Source organism: Pleurodeles waltl, chromosome 5 (genome assembly GCF_031143425.1).
Source record: "Pleurodeles waltl isolate 20211129_DDA chromosome 5, aPleWal1.hap1.20221129, whole genome shotgun sequence".
In the NCBI taxonomy this organism is placed as follows: Eukaryota; Metazoa; Chordata; class Amphibia; order Caudata; family Salamandridae; genus Pleurodeles; species Pleurodeles waltl.
The window spans coordinates 756,291,759-756,311,682 of record NC_090444.1 but is presented as its reverse complement, the minus strand read 5'-3'; the positions used below and the strand labels follow the sequence as shown (position 1 = coordinate 756,311,682).

Below are 19,924 nucleotides of genomic sequence, written 5' to 3'. Positions count from 1 at the left end.
ATGCAGTAAATGGGTCAGCCAACAAAGATTGAAGGCTGTGCTACGAGCTGGTAAAGACCACACTGACTCTTATGCACCAATCCCTGTACAACCCCTCATAGCCTAGTCGCCAACAATTTCCAAAGAATTTTGACTTCAGAGTTTATCATGGTCTAGAAGAGATGGGGGCCTTGGACTATCCCTCCCGCCCCCGGCTTTAACATTAGGCAAATGATGGGCTTCTGCATATTAAGGGCCTCCAGAAAGATGTCCAAGAGTCCTTCCGTGAGTAGTGCAGAATAAGTTTGAAGAAATTCCACAGGTAATCCATCCCCAATTGGGTTATTTATTTATTATGATCTCGTAATGCCAGCCTCAATTCTTCAAGTTTGAGCTCTCCACCCGAGGCAGGCACACCATCAGGCAATAGTCGCAGTAGTTCTATCACCGCACGGAACGCCTCCACAGTGCCTTGCTGTCAAACCTCCCCAGCCTAGTAGATGTCCCGAAAATGTGCCGCAAGGGAAATCAAGATAACCTGATGACTCATCACCAACCATTTGTTCCCCTCTCTCCCTCCTCCCTGGGTTTGGAGGTGGGTATAGGCGGGCCTCCTATTCACGTTTAAGTATCCTGACCAGAGGCCTCCCAGATTCATTCCCCCTTCTCTGTGTAAATACTGATGATAAGCCTTAAGGGTATATTTGTCTGGTGTATCCCATTGTGCATGCAAGATTCATTGAGCCCGCATAACCCATACCTCTGCAGAGCTTGCCTGTGGAGATCAGCTAATCGCTTTTGTAGAACCTTGATGTCTGTCTCCATTTGTCCCCTAATGCTGCAGGTGGTCCATAGTAGCGCCTTGAGGGCCTCCCACTCAGTGGACCTGGTAGCGGTAGACCCCCCAATTGTTCACCAAATATTTGTTGAGCGCATCCACCAGTGACTCTCTACAGACTGCATCAGTCAGGAGTTCTGGAGACATGCTCCAACTTCTAACAGGGAGAGTATCCCCTCCCAATTGCAGGCGGGACAGCAACGGTACATGGTCAGAGAGGAATCTCCCTAAGTGGACAACTGTTTGCAGCTGCTCAGGACCAACCCCAGCCACGAGTAGGCAGTCCAGGTGACTACATGTATTATCTGTGAATTAATGGCAACTGTACTCTTGTGTCTGTGGGTGGAGTGAGCACCAGTTATCCAGGAACCCTAGTCTTTATATAACCATTGAGCGTGACCCAGTCATGAGAGATATCGTCCCCTGTCGTGTCAGTGCCGATCTTTGTCCCCATCTGTAGGAAGTTGGCTCTGTATGCACTATTTCATAGTAAGGAATAGTATGCACAGAGTCCAAGGGGTCCCCTTAGAGGTAAGAGAGTGGCAAAAAGAGATAATTCTAATGCTCTATTTTGTGGCAGTGTGGTCGAGCAGTAGGCTTATCAGAGGAGTAGTGTTAAGTATTTGTTGTACACACACAGGCAATAAATGAGGAACACAGACTCAGAGACAATTCCAGGCCAATAGGTTTTTGTATAGAAAAATATATTTTCTTAGTTTATTTTAAGAACCATAGGTTCAAGAATTACAAGTAATACTTCAAATGAAAGGTATTTCATGTAGGAACTTTAGGAACTTTGAATTAGCAAAATAGCATATACAGTTTTCACATAAATGACATATAGCTATTTTAAAACTAGACAGTGCAAATTTCAACAGTTCCTGGGGGAGGTAAGCGTCTGTTAGTTTTTGCAGGTAAGTAAACCACCTACGGGGTTCAAGTTTGGGTCCAAGGTAGCCCACCGTTGGGGGTTCAGAGCAACCCCAAAGTTACCACACCAGCAGCTCAGGGCCGGTCAGGTGCAGAGGTCAAAGTGGTTCCCAAAACGCACAGGCTTCAATGGAGAAAGGGTGCCCGGTTCCAGTCTGCCAGCAGGTAAGTACCCCCGTCTTTGGAGGGCAGACCAGGGGGGTTTTGTAGGGCGCCGGGGGGGACACAAGTCCACACAGAAAGTACACCCTCAGCGGCACAGGGGCGGCCGGGTGCAGTGTGCAAACAAGCGTCGGGTTTTCAATAGAAATCAATGGGAGACCAAGGGGTCTCTTCAGCGATGCAGGCAGGCAAGGGGGGGTGCTCCTCTGGCTAGCCACCACCTGGGCAAGGGAAAGGGCCACCTGGGGGGTCGCTTCTGCACTGGAGATCGGATCCTTCAGGTCCTGGGGGCTGCGAGTGCAGAGTCTTTACCAGGCGTCGGGTCTTTGAAGCAGGCAGTCGCGGTCAGGGGGAGCCTCGGGATTCCCTCTGCAGGCGTCGCTGTGAGGGTTCAGGGGGGTCAACTCTGGCTACTCACGGTTTCGTAGTCGCCCTCCCTCGTCCTCCCTGTGGTGTTTGTTCTCCACAAGTCGAGCCGGGGGCGTCGGGTGCAGAGTGCAAAGTCTCACGCTTCCGGCGGGAAACGTGTGTTGTTTCAAAGTTGCTTCTTTGTTGCAAAGTTGCAGTCTTTGGTGAACAGAGCCACTGTCCTCGGGAGTTCTTGGTCCTTCTAGATGCAGGGTAGTCCTCTGAGGCTTCAGAGGTTTCTGGACCCTGGGAATGCGTCGCTGGAGCAGTGTCTTTAGAAGTGGGGAGACAGGCCGGTAGAGCCGGGGCCAAAGCAGTTGGTGTCTCCGTCTTCTCTGCAGGTTTTTCAGTTCAGCAGTCCTCTTCTTCTTATGTTGCAGGAATCTGAGTTCCTAGTTTCTGGGGAGCCCCTAAATACTGAATTTAGGGGTGTGTTTAGGTCTGGGGGGTTAGTAGCCAATGGCTACTAGCCCTGAGGGTGGCTACACCCTCTTTGTGCCTCCTCCCTGAGGGGAGGGGGCACATTCCTATCCCTATTGGGGGAATCCACCATCTGCAAGATGGAGGATTTCTAAAAGTCAGAGTCACCTCAGCTCAGGACACCTTAGGGGCTGTCCTGACTGGCCAGTGACTCCTCCTTGTTTTGCTCATTATCTCCTCCGGCCTTGCCGCCAAAAGCCATTATCTCCTCCGGCCTGAGGGGGTGGGCAACTCCACTAGCTGGAGTGCCCTGGGGTGCTGTAACAAAGGGGGTTAGCCTTTGAGGCTCACCGCCAGGTGTTACAGTTCCTGCAGGGGGAGGTGAGAAGCACCTCCACCCAGTACAGGCTTTGTTACTAGCCACAGAGTGACAAAGGCACTCTCCCCATGTGGCCAGCAACAGGTCTGGTGTGTGGCAGGCTGCTAAAACCAGTCAGCCTACACGGGTAGTCGGTTAAGGTTTCAGGGGGCACCTCTAAGGTGCCCTCTGGGGTGTATGTTACAATAAAATGTACACTGGCATCAGTGTGCATTTATTGTGCTGAGAAGTTTGATACCAAACTTCACAGTTTTCAGTGTAGCCATTATGGTGCTGTGGAGTTCGTGCATGACAGACTCCCAGACCATATACTCTTATGGCTACCCTGCACTTACAATGTCTAAGGTTTTGCTTAGACACTGTAGGGGCATAGTGCTCATACACTTATGCCCACACCTATGGTATAGTGCACCCTGCCTTAGGGCTGTAAGGCCTGCTAGAGGGGTGACTTATCTATACTTCATAGGCAGTGTGAGGTTGGCATGGCACCCTGAGGGGAGTGCCATGTCGACTTAGTCGTTTTATCCCCACTAGCACACACAAGTTGGCAAGCAGTGTGTCTGTGCTGAGTGAGGGGTCCCCAGGGTGGCATAAGACATGCTGCAGCCCTTAGAGACCTTCCCTGGCATCAGGGCCCTTGGACGGCGTCAGTGCGATTTAACGCAGGACACGCGGGAGACCTCGGCGGATTTTCTGTTTGCTTACCGTCACTCTAGATTACTATTCGCATTAATGACAATTGATGTCAGAAGCTTCCTTATAATGCCTTGATTTGGCCTTGAAAAAGCCCCCGCCTACACGCATAAGGGGCAAAACACGTGTTGGCTGTTCCTTCATTGAATGGTGCCACTTGACCGTTTCAAACTTGGTTGTATCGCCATTGAAAACTATCATGTAACATCTTCTCAACCTTGGTACTGGTTGACTGGACCACAGAATTGCAGACCTTTGGAACTCATTTTCTGCTTAAAGACTTTTTATAAAATAACATGAATCATAATTTCATGGAACTGACTTCTTCTTCTTGATATAAATAAACCATTATTGAGGCATTGTGCTTATTATTAATGATTTTTCAAGTGAGAACTCACCACCACTTCATCTAGCATTTCAAATATTGGGAGGCTTAGGGTCCAGGACCCCTGGTTTGAAGTTCTCACAACCTTTTTATTAACTCGGCATTTTAAGGAAGTCAATTAGTTGGATTCCTTTCCTTTCCTTTAGTACCAGTTACAAGGGACTTACCTGGATGCCAGGGTGTGCCAATTGTGGAAACAAAGGTACAGGTTAGGGAAAGAACACTGGTGCTGGGGCCTGGTTAGCAGGCCTCAGCACACTTTCAAATCAAAACTTAGCATCAGCAAAGGCAAAAAGTCAGGCGGTAACCATGCCAAGGAGGCATTTCCTTACACCATCTGGGACACAATTACATCTCCCGCCTGGCGTATTGGGGAACCCACACTGCCCTCTAACAGGTCCAGTGCCACGCCATAAAACGTCCCATCATCTACATTGGGGGTGTAAGTGTTTAAGGTGGTGATATTTTACCATCTAACGTGCCCTTGAGCAACAGGTAGCACTCCTCTGTATCTGCTTCGCTGTAGGTATGAGAAAATGGCACCCCAGGTGCAATCAAGATGGTCACTACCCCAGTATAAGAGGAATAGGTCACCAAGTAGAATTGCCCCTCCACTTTTTCACCAACTTCTGAGCCTCACAACCTATCAGATGTGTTTTCTACAGACAGGCAATTTGGACCTGATTGCGCCTTAAGTACAAATGGACCCTGTATCGCTTAGTGTAGCCCCTCAAGCCCCAGACATTCCAATGTACTATATTTGTACAGTCAGCCATTACAGGTTTCTGCCCACCTCCCAGGCGCAGACTGGACTACCTCAAAGAGTAAGTCTACCCATGACCCTCCAATTAAGAAACTCGGCACCTTGGACCAGCACATGCACTGTGACAACAAACCAAACCCCTTAAAAACTAGGGGCTGAGAAATCAAAAACTGCCCAACTCTCCCCACCCTGGACAAACAACATAACAGCAAACCGTTTTGTTCGCCCATTCTTGTCAGTGCTGCCAGGACCAACAGCCTAAGCCCTCTTCCTCAAACATGGCCTACCACAATATTTGGGAGGGACTCCAGTAGTTTGAAGCAAGTACCATGTTCATGTATGCAGATAAACTAATGTGGATTCTAAAGAATAATCCAAACATAACTCGTTCTACACACCTGGTTAATCCTCTCCACCCACCATGCCACTCCCCAGCCCCACCCTCTCATAAAGATTGCAAAGGCATCACAGGAACCCCCAGTCAAGCAGCAGGGTCACTCATCTCCAAGTCCATCATCAGGGCAGGTGAGTCCTCCTTGGTCCCTATCCCAGCGGTGGAGGAGTTTAGCACTATTGTGCCATCTCCCTGGAATATATTCCTCATGGACTCCTGGCCTCCATTTCCTTGACCATCCCTCTTCTCAGGATCTCCTCCCACCCTCCAATCTTGGCTGTGCGGTCCCACCTCTCTGTGAACACCATTCCTCCAGGAGCCCACTTTGTCCTGCGGCACCTTGGCCCACACCTCTAACCACCTCCAGACATCCTCCATTGAGTCATAGAAGTGAGAACTGCCCTGTGAGATCACTTGCAGTCTGGCTGGATACAAAAGCATGTACTTGAGTCCCATGTGATCTTCATCTTTCTCTTGAACTCAGTTCCCTAGCACTCTCTAAGTGTAGTCCGGATATATGGAGATGTTATGATTTTGATAATGGGCATTCTCGGATTCTCGGGGTGCGTGGAGTATTCAATCTCTGTCCTTGTAAATCAGGATTTGTGTTTTGATTGCGTGTGGTGGCTCCCCCAGTCGTGGAGGGACCAACAATGCCCTCTGTGCTCTCTCAAGGGCAAAGAATGTCAACATGTTGCTTGGTTTCAAAGTATCCCGAACCCATCCCTCAACAAATTGTTCCATCAAGCTTCCCACGGCTCTCTCAGGGAAACCCAGTAGGCAGACATTATTGCAGTGTGACCTCCCTTCCGCATCCTTAGCTGTTTACTCCAGGACCCCAGTTTTTGATGTATTGGTGACCATCTACTTTTTGATTGAGGCCACCCCACCTGGAGCTTGGCAGTGGACCCTTCCACCGCCTAAACCTTGTCTGACATTTTCCTTAGATCTGCGCGGAGGATGGTCACCTCGATGGAAACAGACTCAATATTCCCCTCCAGTGCCACACAGGAGCCCTGAAGGGCCATTAGAGTGTCCGCTCAGGATGGCCCCTCAAAGTCCGATTCCCACGCATGATCACTGTAAGTACCCCCCTGGCGAGCCTGCCTCTGCAAACCTGGTGTCTGGGTTGTATAGTGTTCCATTGTGTTCCCCGGCATGGGACCAAGCAGTTTCCCCTTCCCCATATGGAATGTGCCTTTGGGCACACCATCACTGCGCACAAAGACACTTAGCCGGCGGGCCACAACTGCGCATCACAGCTCCAGTGCTCCTCCGATGCCATGCCGACCTCCAGGGTGTATCTCAGGTATATTCTGTCCGCCTTCCATCCAGATTGCTTGAGGACAAAAAACTACCTGTGGCATCCAGAATTTAAAAACTGCAGCAAAGCCCCAGGTTCCAAAAGCCAATTAGTTGTCAAGAGGGGAGAGGAGCTGACCCGCAGAGCTCTGGCCCTGCCTCAAATCATGCCTTTCTCTGAGCTGCAAACCGGACATCCTCCAGATTCCAATAACTGGTACCCACAATCAACGGGTACTGTCCCTCGAGTTCCAATGCTCATCCTGAAGGGGCAGAAGGGGAGTACACCTGTGCTGCCTCCAGTCTCCATGTAGCAACACCGGGGTGTCCCCATTGTCAGCACTCGACCACCAGCCCTCACGGCTAGCCTTGATCGGGCTGCCACATCCACCTTGGAGGGTCAAAAGGCCCCAGCAGCAGCCCAGCCCAGACTTCGTTAAGTCGATCACTCCCAAGGGGGCCCTCCACTGCTCACCAGCACCTACTAACTCTGTACATGAAAGGAGTGGGGGTCACCCCAGTGCCACCATAACCCCAAATCCATCTGCTTGTGGGGGAACTCCTCACCGCTGCAGCACGGCCCCAAACCAAGTGTCTCTGTTTTCCCAGAGCGCAGGCATGACCCAGGCGGCCTGAATCCATCGCCTTGTTGTAGCGCTGCACTCGGCTAGTCGGCTTGTCACGAGCTGGGCTCAATCTCTGCCACCAGGAGCACGTAGAGCTGGGCGAAAACCTACTGGTGGGTACAGCAGTCAACCCTTTCTTCGTTCAGCAGCAGAGATACAGTTGAACATGCTGTACCTGGCAGGATTATGGAGGATATTGTTGGGTCCCACAAGGAGCTGCTCAAGGACTCATCTTGTCAGCCATCTTGCTTGGCAACGCCCCCAGTCTTTCATTATTGACAAAGAAGGTACAGAATGCTGGGTTGTAAACTGCATACAGAGAGGCAGGGCGCAGGTACCTGTGTGTGAGGGCACGCTTGCACTAGTAGAGGTGCTCCCATGAACTTAAGCCCCAATTTACTGGACTTTATGAGTGCGGGAACGTTATTTTATATATGTACTGGACATAGGTCACTACCTATGTCCAGCTACAGAATGGTAACTTCGTACCAGGGCATATCTGGTATCAAACATGTCAGAATCATACCCCAGTACTGTTGCAAGTATTGGAAATATGATTACATGCACTCTGGGGGCTCCTTAGAGGACCCCCAACATTGCTACCACCAGTCTTACAGGTTTTTCCAGGCAACCCAGCTGCTGCCACCCCTCGGACAGGTTTCTGCCCTCCTGCTGCTTGATCTGATCAAGCCCAGGAAGGCAGAGCAAAGGATTTCCTTTGGGAGAGGGAGGTAACACCCTCTCCCTTTGAAAATAGGTATGACTGGCTTGGGAGGGGTAGCCTTCCCAAACCACTGGTTTGCTTTGAAGGGCGCATTTGGTGCCCTGCGTGCATAAACCAGTCCACACCAGTTCAGGGACCCCCAGACCCTGCTCTGACAAGAAACTGGGCAATGGAAAGGGGAGTGACCACCTCCCCTCAGGGGTGGTTCCCAGAGCTCCTCCAGAGGGTCCCTGGGTTCTGCCATCTTGATTACAAGGTTGGCAGGGAACTCTGGTAGCATCTGAGTGGCCAGGCCAGGCAGGTGATGTTAGAGGCACCCTCTGATAGGTAGTTACCTGGTTAGGTGACCAAGCCCCCTTTTGTGCTATATATGGTGTTCCTCTAGGGTGGGTCCTTAGATTCAGTTTGCAATATTCCAGCAGGACTCCCATGCAACCTCTGCTTCGACTTCTGGCCTCCAGAACCGTGACTGAACCCTCCAGGAAAACTACAAGCTGTAGATCCATGAGGAAGACTTTTCATGCAACATGGTATCCAGAATTCCTGCCAGCTTTGCAACATTTGCCGGGCTATGCATTCTCAGAAGTCTGCGACTCTTCAGTCTGCACAGGAAGAAGAAGGAATCTCCATTGGGGTGGAGGCATCACTCCCCTGCATCTGCAGGTACCTGGCTGCATTGATGACTGGCTGTGTGGCTCTCCCCTCTTCCTGAGTGGCGTGGATCCTGTATCACGGGTGGTGGTCTAGAGGGGTCCCCTTAGTCCTCTTTACCAGTTGTCCCACTTTGGTTGTGGTAAGTCCTTTCCACTCCACGCAAGACAGCACTCCCGTGCGCTGCGTGCTTTGCAGCTGCCAAGGCTTGTTTGCTTCACCTCCAAGGGGAGCTTCAAGCATCTTGTAACTCCAGCCCCCAGCACTCCCTCCTGCAACTCCTGGGCCTCTGCGTGATCCTCTGGCAATGCAGGAGCAACTTCTGTGGTGCTGCGTGGGCTGCTTCAGCGACTTCTGTGTTCCTGTCCTGTGGGACACCTGTGGGTGCTGCCTCTGCTCCTGTGGGCCTTCTGCAGCACGGAGGGTCCCCTGTGACTCCCCCTCCAGGGTAGAGTCCTCCTGGACCTTCCTCGACCCCAGCAGCACCTCTATTTCCTCCAACTGCGTATTTGCCTTTGCCAAGGCTTGCTGGTGGAAATCCTTCACCCACACCCATCTGCAATCCAAGTTCCAGCGTGGGACACCTTTTACATGCATCAGGAACTCTTCTTTAGATTCTGTGCTGCAGTGCTGACCTGTCTTCCTTCTTCGTCGACCAACTCCAAAAGGTACCTCTGGGTGGGTAGTCTCTCCTACTCCCCCTGGACTCCATAGACACTTTTGGAGTTGGTCCCCTCTCTCCACAGGTCTCCATCCTCGATAATCCATTGCTGATTCCTTGCAGGCTGTTCTGGGTGTCTTCTTTTTCTTCTTTTCATCCTTTCGGGTGGTTTTGGGGAAATCCAGTTTTACCCCTGCGTTCCTGGTCGCTGGGGGGTACTGCATTAGTTAGAGACTTGCGAGATGGCTTTGTCAAGAGACTGCTTTGACCTTGGAGCCTCAAACTTTGCACTTAGAAGACCTGCTTGTCCATACGGACATCTACATTTGTAAATGTGAAATAAATATGTTAGCCCCAAGTTAAAACATTTATGGGCATATTTACATGGGCCTAGCGCTACCAGTACGTCACTTTTAGCGATGCTCCGGTGGCGCTGTGAGCTGCACCATATCCACAAGGCGGCGCTAAGCCACTTTCTGTGGCTTAACGCCGCCTTGTAGATATGGGCCCCTCCGATGCAGTTTTCTGCAGCAGAGGGGCATGCAATGGGTGTTGCTGTGTGAGTTCCACTGCAACGCCCATTGCTTTTGACACAGCGCCAGATATAAAAGGAATCAAATCTGAGGCAGTGCCAAAAACTAACGGCACTCCTGGGGTGGTGTTAGCATGGCGCAACGAAGAGAAATACTTTTAAATCTCCTCGTTTTTACTTTTTCTATGTGTGCTGCCGGAGGAGGCCTGTGCTATCGTCTCCCAAGCTGTCACCGATAGTAGAGACTTGGCAAAGTTCACTTTCAGATGTGGGCTGGACACGACCGACTCTCTAGGTAGATGTGACGACAGTGGCCTTGAGGTGCCACGCCTGGTTACGTACATCTTGTTCCTCAGGGGATGTCCAACATACTCTTATGGACCTGCCCTTTGATGGCTCCCGTCTCTTTGGAGACAAGGCGGACTCAGCTTTGGAGAGGTTCAAAGACTCCCGGGCTACGGCTCGGTCCCTAAGGCCTTTCCACTGCCCCTCGTCCCTTACAGTCCGCCTTTCGCCCCTTTCCTGGCCACGTAAGGGGCTCCCTCTTGCATCCCTTTCCCAGCCACTGTGCCACCCTTGTTCAGCTGCTGCATGGCTGGGGACGCGGAATCCCACATGGTCGTGGGACAGGGAACCAGATGTCTGCCCAGTCCACACCTGCCCCTGCTGCAGCCACCAAACCCTCCTAGACCGGTCCGTCACTGTGGTCCAGTTGGCAGCAGGATTCGCCATCTCCTGCTCTCTGGCAATCCATCACTAAGGACAGGTGGGTTTTGCAGATACTCCCTCCCCTTCCAAACTGCCCCACTCGCCATGCCTTCATCAGTCAGCCATATTCCGGATGTTCATTAGTTGCGGCTCTGTTCACCAAGGGAGCCATAGAAAGGGTCCCTATTCCAGAAGTAGGTTGTGGTTGTTATTCCCACTACTTTCTGGTGCCCAAAAAAGACAAGGGCTTATATCCTATCCTAGACCTTCGGGACCTCAATCTCTTCCTCAAGAAGGAGAAATTCAGAATGCTCACCCTGGCTCAGGTCCTGTCTGCTTTGGACCCAGAAGTCTGGATGGTAGCGTTGGACTTGCAGGACACTAATTTCCATATTCCAATCCTGCCTGCCCACAGACGTTACCTATGATTCGTGGTAGGTCACAAGCACTTTCAATTTACTGTATCCCCCTTCAGCCTTACCAGCCCCCCTCGGGTGTTCACGAAAGCGATAGCAGTGGTTGCAGCTCATCTACTCAGGTTGGGGGTTTCAGTCTTCCCCTACCTTGACAACTGGCTGTTGAAGGCGGACTCACCCCAGAAAGTCATCTCCCACCTTCAGCACACGCTGGGCTTCACTATAAATGTGCTGAAGTCACACCTCTCAGACGCTCCCTTTCATCTGAGCTGTTCTGGACACAGTGCAGTTTTGGGCCTATCCTCCCGAACAGCGAGTCCTGGATATTCTCTGCATGATTTTGGTTTTTCAGCCTCTGTCTTGGGTTTCGGTGAGACTGACTCTGAGGCTGCTGGACCTCATGGGCTCCTGCATCCTGCTAGTGACACATGTCAGATGGCATATGAGGGCTCTGCAGTGGGACTAGAAGTTCCAGTGGACACAGCATCAGGGAAATCTCTCCGACATGGTCCAGATCTCGGAGCGGACTGCGAAAGACCTGCATTGGTGGCTTTCGGATCCGCATTGGGTCAACTGCAGATCGCTCTCCCTTCCCCAAACAGATCTATCCATACTGACAGATGTTTCACTTCTGGGATGGGGCAGCCACATGGGCGAGGCAGAGATCAGAGGCCCCTGGCCTCCGGTGGAGTCTCGGCTCCATTTCAAACTTTTGGAGCTCTGGGCGATCAGGCTTGCGTCGAAAGCATTTCTTCCCTCTCTCAAAGGGAAAGTAGTGCAAGTGTTCATGGACAACACTATTGCCATGTGGTACTGCAACAAACATGGCAGAGTAGGGTCCTGGATCCTTTGTCAGGAGGTGCTACGCCTCTGGACATGGCTGACACATCAGGACATTACCCTGGCGGTTCAACATCTGGCGGGCTCTCTGAACGCCAGAGCAGACAAAATCAGGCGTCGATGCATAGCAAATCACAAATGGTGTCTCCATCTGGAGGTGGCAGAAGGCCTCTTTCAGCAGTGGGGAGAGCCTTGGTTAGATCTGTTTGTCTCCGCAGAGAAAGCGCAATGTCAGCTGTTTTATGCATTAGAGTTTCCATGGCGGCACTCGCTTTTCGTCTCGAGTGGAACTCCGGCCTCCTGTATGCCTTTCCAGCAATACCACTTATTCCCAGAGTTCTCAAGAAGATCAGCAACGACCGGGCCCAAGTCATCTTGGTGACTCCTGACTGGGCACATAGAGTATGGTATCCAGAGCTATTAAGCATGGCTACTGATCCTCCACTCAGACTGCCCCTTCCATTCCACATTGGTGCTCATTCCACCAGAGCAACTGCTTTTTCCACTTCGTTACCACGTGGAGTTGCTGTCCTGGATACCTGCCAGGCAGCTACATGGGCATCCTTGCACATGTTTACTCAACATTACTGCCTGGACAGTCATGTCCATTGGGACGGCTACTTTGGTCTTTCGGTCCTGCAGGACTTTCTAGTATGATCTTGGTTCGCAGCCCACCTCCAAGGGTGGCAATGCTTGGGTATCTATTCTAAGGTAAGGAATCTGCAACTAGAAGTCTCTGTCAGATGTACAAGTTACCTTTGTTAACAATATATCTGGTAGAGACATGTTCTATTTGCAGATTCCTTACCGACCCACCCATCCTCCCTGCTTGCAAACTGATTCTTAGGGACAGGGCTTCTCCATTCAGGGCCCAGGAGCACCAGTTTCAGTGTTCTTCACGGCTCTGCTCTTTGGCGTGGAAAGTCGTGAAAAGAAACTGACGTCACTGCGCTGAGGCAGCATCTGTGTACTACTCCCGATGTCATCACGGCAACTACGATGCCAACGACACCCCATAGTCGACTGACGCCACCTAGCAACGCGCAAGGTTATTGATCAAAGAAAAAAAACTCCGGATCCAGTCTGACGCCTAAGGGAAAATTCTAAGGTAAGGAATCTGCAACTAGAATATGTCTCTACCAGATATATCGTTACCGAAGGTAAGTAACTTGTACCTCAGTGTTGCAGGTATTGTGGTTTATAACAAAAACTCTCCCTGTCCCTACATTTTCTTCTCGCTCACAAAGTGAGAGATGCATTGACTGTTTATTAGCGAGAAAAACAACAAAGCAGAACTCTACACCCCCCCTTGCTTGTGAAGTAATACCAAAATGCACCTCAACCAGTGACTTAAATAGTAGGAAGTGATAACTTTGAAATATGGTTTGGGTTTTGAGAGAGCTTAGGGCAGTAGGTCATAACATATTTCATTTATATAGGAATCAAAATTCCCAGCATAGGTCACTGGCTAGTGTATTGTGTTGTGCTCTGATTTGTTAGAGATCTCGATCCTTGGATTAAGTTATTCACATCCATTACAGCCGCACTAGTTCTAGTCTTCACACCTGCAGGAAATACTAGTGTCTAGGCACTAGTACATGGCTTACGGTCTGCTCTGGTTAGACCACTGTAGAGGACTACGTCATTATACAAGCTGTTTTACACATTGCCTCGATCATTTTGTTGGGCATGCTTTGGCACACAGTTCTCCAGAAAGAAACATATGCAGAATGTCTTGTGATTAAAAATACGTTAATACCTAGCAAACAAAGGTAAGTCTGCCCTTTGAGTTGTTTGTTTCTTTCTGATGTATTGAAGTATTACCTTAGTCTGTTTTTCCATGCTGCAGTCTCATAATAATGTTTTAGTAGTGCTGTGAAAGGGAAAACTACATACGGAAGAATGTTGTCATGGGAAGAAACCTAAAATATACTTTTAAGACTCTAAACAGGTTTGTGTGAATAGTGTTGGGTGTAATATTTGGGTTTCCATACTGTCTAGTTTAGGATTAGTGAGGTCGGGGTGGGATGTAATTTGTTCTCTTTATTCAATATCGTAATTAATGACGTGTATGAACTGATTTGTTTTTAAAACTGATGTTAATTTTGCTCCTAGGACTATCAAGAGGAAATTGCTATTGGTCATGAGAAAAAGCTGCAGCTGCAGCAAATGGGAGAGCGACTTGCCATAGCCAGCCATGACAGCAAGGCATCAGAAATCGATTACAAACTTGGCAAGGTCAATGACAGATGGCAACATTTACTTGATCTGATTGGAGCAAGGTAGGAACAGTTTTAAAAGGCACTTGATCGACCATTCATTACTTGTGAAGTTTGAGTTTACTGCACTGTAAAAGATGTTGGGTTCTTTGCCAGCAGACACCTGAACAGAGGTAACATGTGAAAGACTCCGGCATGGGTAATTACCAAGCCAAGAAGCATTGCCATCCAAAACTAACCATCAGTATATGCTGCCAGCACATAGTAAAACATTAGCAACCATAAAAATTGGTAGAAGAGAGCACTAAAACATCGTATCAATGAACACTCTCTGACTAACATCAGGACAACTTTCAAGCTCCAAAGTAGTCGAGGAACCCAACACTTCTTACAGACACTGGTCAGAATTTCTGTGGCTGTGTGTTCTTTTAAACTTTTGAAAGTGCTTTGTTTTGTGTGCACACAGCGTCAAAGTCAGAGGCGTAGTTTGTGAGCTCTCTGCATAGCTCACTTAGAATAATTTACTCACTTTTGTGGGATTCTGAACCACTTACCCTAGAACTTTGCCCAAAGGGCACAGAGGATCTTATCCTCCTAACCTAACACTCCTACCACATAGATGTTCCTATCCCTTTCAATAGCAGGAGTATTCTTGTGCTCTACATAAAATGTAATTGTGTAGAGAAAATGCAATTAGGAAAAAGATAAACACTTAATGAAGTAGAAACCTTAGGACAAACGTCATCTGAATGGCTTTGGGAAACTGTTTCACCCTACCTTTGCTGTTTTTGCTTGTGTTTTTCCTCCAGTCAGCCTCTATAAGGTGTGCTGGTTAATGAACAATTTCCTAAATATCGTAATGGGAAGTTTCAGTTCTAAGGACAAAGAGGCAAGGAATAGGCTGATCTTTCTTCACTTTCTTCATACCAGCAGCCATTAAAAGTGTTATGTCAATAGGAACAAAGAACCAAAAGACGTAATTTCCCGTGAAGCACAGGGAACACAAACAACATATTGTCCAATCAGCTATCAACGTTGTCCTTTAATACCCTCCGCCAACGCTAATTCTCCCTCTTTCTTCCTGCGAACACTGCCAACAGTTGTCCTGTTCATTCTTGTTTATTGGAGTCTGTTTCTGAGTTGAAAAAACAACAACTTAAATCACTGTTCCCCGAAACAGGATGTGTTATAACAGATGAGCAATAACTCAGCAGCTAAGACGGTAACTGTGACAGTTTCAACCAGATACATGTAATGTAACTCTCTTACTATAACCCTAGGACAGTAAACATTAAAAGTGTCCCATACTTACAGATAACTTGTAAAGGTTCACCTTAAGAATATAATATTACAATTCTCTTACTTTGGGTGGCTAATCCTCGTCAAGGAAGTCCATATAACCTCCTCTCTGATAAACCGAAGTCAGTTCATTCTTTTTCACGCTAGCAACACGGATCCGGTAACGGTTTTCGGCCTATTTCAACATCTTCCTCGACGAAACAGTGTGCTTTTCCCTGTCTACGTCTTCAGGGTTTAAACCCTGGGGGTCCTGTGGACGATAATAAGTGTCAGCCACGAACCTCCTCTCAATTTGAATGTGGTGCCTGGGTGAGCACCATGACTCTGTAGAGTGCGACTCCTGTCATCAACTTTGGCCTAATGTGTTTCAGGACCATCGTATGAAGCTTATGGCAGTGCAGCTGTCCAAGCCTTCTCAGACTTCCCATCAACTTCGGTCTCCTTCTCGTAGTAAGGTCTGTTCGCGGAGCTGTTTAAGGAGTCGTTCTTGTGGACGTTATTCTCCATCGTCTTCATGCGGTAAGTCACTATGCAAGTTTTCAAAGTCACAGCAGTTGCTGACTTCACCACACACGGCTCCCCACCATTCCTCAGATGAGGATTCGAGGCCTGAGTCTACCCCTTATTTCCCTCCCTGTCCCCGGGCTGGGGCAACTCTGACCAAAATGCATGAATTTTATGAATCACTTCACACTATCTCTGGGAAATCACCTTCCCTGGATCACATGTGTGCCCCAAGGAGGTGCAAGATGCCTTGACTGTGTCCCCACCAGTGGGTTCTCCCTCAGTTTCAGTTAGGCCTTTGGATTCAGCTTCTGAAGCTTTCTGGCGCTGGGGCACAGCCCTTTGGGGTTTCCACCTTCTGTGCCAGTATCAGATCAGCCAACTGCAGTGACGCCACCAGCAGCGCAGGTTGAAGTCATGCCCCTCTCTCCCTCTGACGTTGAGACGGTGTCATTTGGGCGCCAGTCGATGTTGAGTACAGTGCCGGTCATGTCAGTCATTCTCCCTCAGTTTTCTGGGGAGTCTCCTCACGTTTGTCCTTCAGACAAACATGGTTTTGAAGGTGCTGAGGAAGAGTTGGGGTTTTCACATAATGTTCAGCCTCCTATGGGGGGCTATTGTTTGGCTGATCTAGTGGCAGGTAGTGGCTTGGACTCTTCTCCAGCCTGTGGCCTCTTTTCCCCACTTGGCTTGCTATGGAGGGGAGTTCCTCTCTAGCTGACATTCTGAGGAGAGTTGCTGAAGTTTTGGATCTGACATTCCCTTCTGTGGAATTGGCTACTGAGCCTCCGAATGGTGTCCTCCATCACAGGCAAACAGGGGTTGAGCCAGTAATGTCTTAGCCCTACATGGCATTTTGTTAGGGGCTTGGACCAAGCCAGATACAGGGGACCCTATTAATCAGGCTATATCTCCTAGGCACCAACCAGCCTCTGGTGATCCGGCCTGCCTTCTATGACATCCTACTCCTCGCAGTTTGGTGGTGCAGGCTGTTTCCGCATCAAATTATATCTACTATCTCCCTCATGTTCCATCTGAAAGAGATTCCAGAAAACGTGAAACTTGTGGCCGATGTATTTTCTCCTCCACTAGTTCTGCTTTGCACTCTCGACATACTTTGTGTGCTCTTAACGTTTTTCTCATTCATTGTGGGACTCATGGTAACACTTCTTGCCATCACTGCCGGATGATACCCGGAATGATCTTGCCCCTTTGATACAAGATCGCCAGTAGGCAGCTAAATTACTCATTCATTGTGGTATGGATACCACTGACTCTGTAGGTAGGGCTATGGCCTCTTCAGTGGCACTATGTTGCCGTGCCTGCTTACATATCTCCTTATTTTCAGAGGCTGTTCCAGCCACTTTAATTAACATGCCTTTTGATGGTGCCCATTTATTTGGCGCACATGCTGGCTCTGCTTTGAGATGTTTTTGTGACGGTCGAGTGGAATTGCAAACTAGCTAGGTTCCTCAATACACTCTGTCTAGCCTTTTTCTTCCATATTGGTTTATATGGGGGACATTTGTATTTGCCTTTTTGCACATATGAGCCATGCTTATTAACACCACATAGAGTACAGTATATGGGTTCAAGGGTAGAGACAGTCTAACACTCCTCAAGAGTTTACATACTAAAGGATGCTTCCCCACTGGATTCCCGTCAACTGGAGAATGACCTTCTGAAATGACCGACCTAAAGGTGTTAATGGACCAATATGCCAATCCCTCCGAAGCCAAAGAGGCTAGGAAATTTAAGACATGGACAACGCCTGCCTCCACGGGATAATTGATGGTACCAACCCAGCAATTGAGACCAGGGTGAGCGATACCTCTTGGTGGTACTGCCTGCCCAGGATTTGTCGAGCAGTGGCACTGCTTCTCATGAAATACATGGTTCGATGGCATCTGTCGCTGTAGATACGCATGTTCTGCAATAGCTCGCCATCTGGTGTTGGGCCGGAGTGTTACAAGTTGTTTTTCTTCGAAGAAGTCTTTCGAGTCACGGGACCGAGTGACTCCTCCTTTTGTCTCCATTGCGCATGGGCGTCGACTCCATCTTCGATTGTTTTTTTTCCGCCATCGGGTTCGGACGTGTTCCTGTCGCTCCGAGTTTCGGAACGGACAAAATAGTTAATTTCGGAAGATTTTCGTCGGTATTGTTGCGTTCGGGATCGGCGTACTTAGATTCAACACCGCATCGAAGATCGAAGAGCTCCGGTGCCCTTCGGGGTAGTTTTTCGATCCTCCGTCGGGGCCTGGTCGGCCCGACCGCGTGCTGAGGAACGCCGATGGAACGGACCCCGTTCCGTTTCTGCCCCAAATGCCACAATAAATACCCCTACACAGACCAACACTTGGTCTGCAACCTGTGCCTGTCACCTGAGCACAGCGAAGACACCTGCGAGGCCTGTCGTGCGTTCCGGTCCCGAAAAACACTCCGAGACCGTCGAGCCAGAAGACTTCAAATGGCGTCCGCACCGACAGCCCAACGGGAGTTCGAGGAACAGGAGGAGGAAGGTACCTTCTCGATCCAAGACTCAGACTCCGAAGGATTCGACGATACACAAACCGTGAGTAAGACGTCGAAAAACACACAGAGAAACATTTACAAGGCCCAGGGGACGCCACTGCCACCAGGCCATGGCTCGACCCATAAATTCGGTGACCGACCGTCGGCACCGAAAAAGGCCAAAACAGTGCCGAGATCGTCCGACTCCGGTCGAGACACCGGCACGCAGCCTTCTCGGGACCGAGAAAGTGCTGGAGACAAGCCTCGACACCGAGATACCGGTGTGGACACGGCTCGACGCCGAGACAGCGGCACCGAAACAGATCGACGCCGAGAGGTTTCGGCCCCGAAAAGGAAAAAAGTCACCTCGGAGCCGAAAAAACACGCAGACAAAGTTTCGACGCCGAAACAAACTGCAATCGACCCAGCTTCAGGCTCTTATACAGAAGAGCACTCGCTAACCTCCCAAATGCAAAAGCATAGGTTTGAGGAAGAGCTACAAGCAACTGATGTGGACCATACGCAAAAGCGTATCTTCATTCAGCAGGGGACAGGAAAAATAAGCACCCTTCCCCCCATTAGGAGAAAGAGAAGGTTGGAGTTCCAGACGGAACAAGCACCACAACCAAAGGTGGTTAAAAGAATTACACCACCACCCTCTCCTCCGCCCGTGATTAACGTTTCACCAGCACAAACTCCATCTCACTCCCCAGCTCACACCACCATGAGCCAGGGTGACCAAGATCAGGACGCATGGGACCTATACGACGCCCCAGTGTCAGATAACAGCCCGGAGGCCTACCCTACAAAGCCATCTCCACCAGAAGACAGCACCGCGTACTCTCAGGTGGTGGCTAGAGCAGCACAATTTCATAACGTAAGCCTCCACTCAGAACAGGTCGAGGATGATTTCTTGTTCAACACACTCTCCTCCACCCACAGCTCCTACCAAAGCCTGCCTATGCTCCCTGGTATGCTCCGGCACGCAAAAGACATATTTAAGGAGCCGGTCAAAAGTAGGGCAATCACACCACGGGTGGAAAAGAAGTATAAGCCGCCTCCTACGGACCCGGTTTTCATCACTACACAGCTGCCACCAGACTCTGTTGTTGTAGGAGCAGCTAGGAAAAGGGCCAACTCTCACACATCTGGAGATGCACCACCCCCAGATAAAGAAAGCCGCAAGTTCGATGCAGCTGGTAAAAGAGTCGCAGCACAAGCTGCAAACCAGTGGCGCATCGCGAACTCCCAGGCACTACTTGCGCGCTATGACAGAGCCCACTGGGACGAGATGCAACATCTCATTGAACATCTGCCCAAGGACTTCCAAAATAGGGCGAAACAAGTGGTTGAGGAGGGACAGACCATCTCCAACAACCAGATACGTTCCTCCATGGACGCTGCAGATACAGCTGCACGGACAATTAATACATCTGTAACTATCAGACGGCATGCATGGCTCCGAACGTCTGGATTTAAACCAGAGATTCAACAAGCAGTTCTCAATATGCCTTTTAATGAAAAAGAACTGTTCGGTCCAGAAGTGGACACAGCGATTGAGAAACTCAAAAAAGATACGG

At 49.6% G+C, this 19,924-nt stretch overlaps 1 protein-coding gene across 2 annotated transcripts in view; it reads left to right on the top strand.

Annotated features, from left to right (window-relative positions):
- SYNE1 (spectrin repeat containing nuclear envelope protein 1) overlaps positions 1-19,924 on the top strand; it is a 1,478,055-nt gene that overhangs the window by 1,283,428 nt on the left and 174,703 nt on the right. For both annotated transcript variants that reach the window (XM_069234720.1, XM_069234721.1), the window contains one exon: positions 13,927-14,093. In XM_069234720.1, coding sequence (XP_069090821.1) covers positions 13,927-14,093 — 167 coding nt within the window. The remainder of the gene's footprint in view (positions 1-13,926; positions 14,094-19,924) is intronic.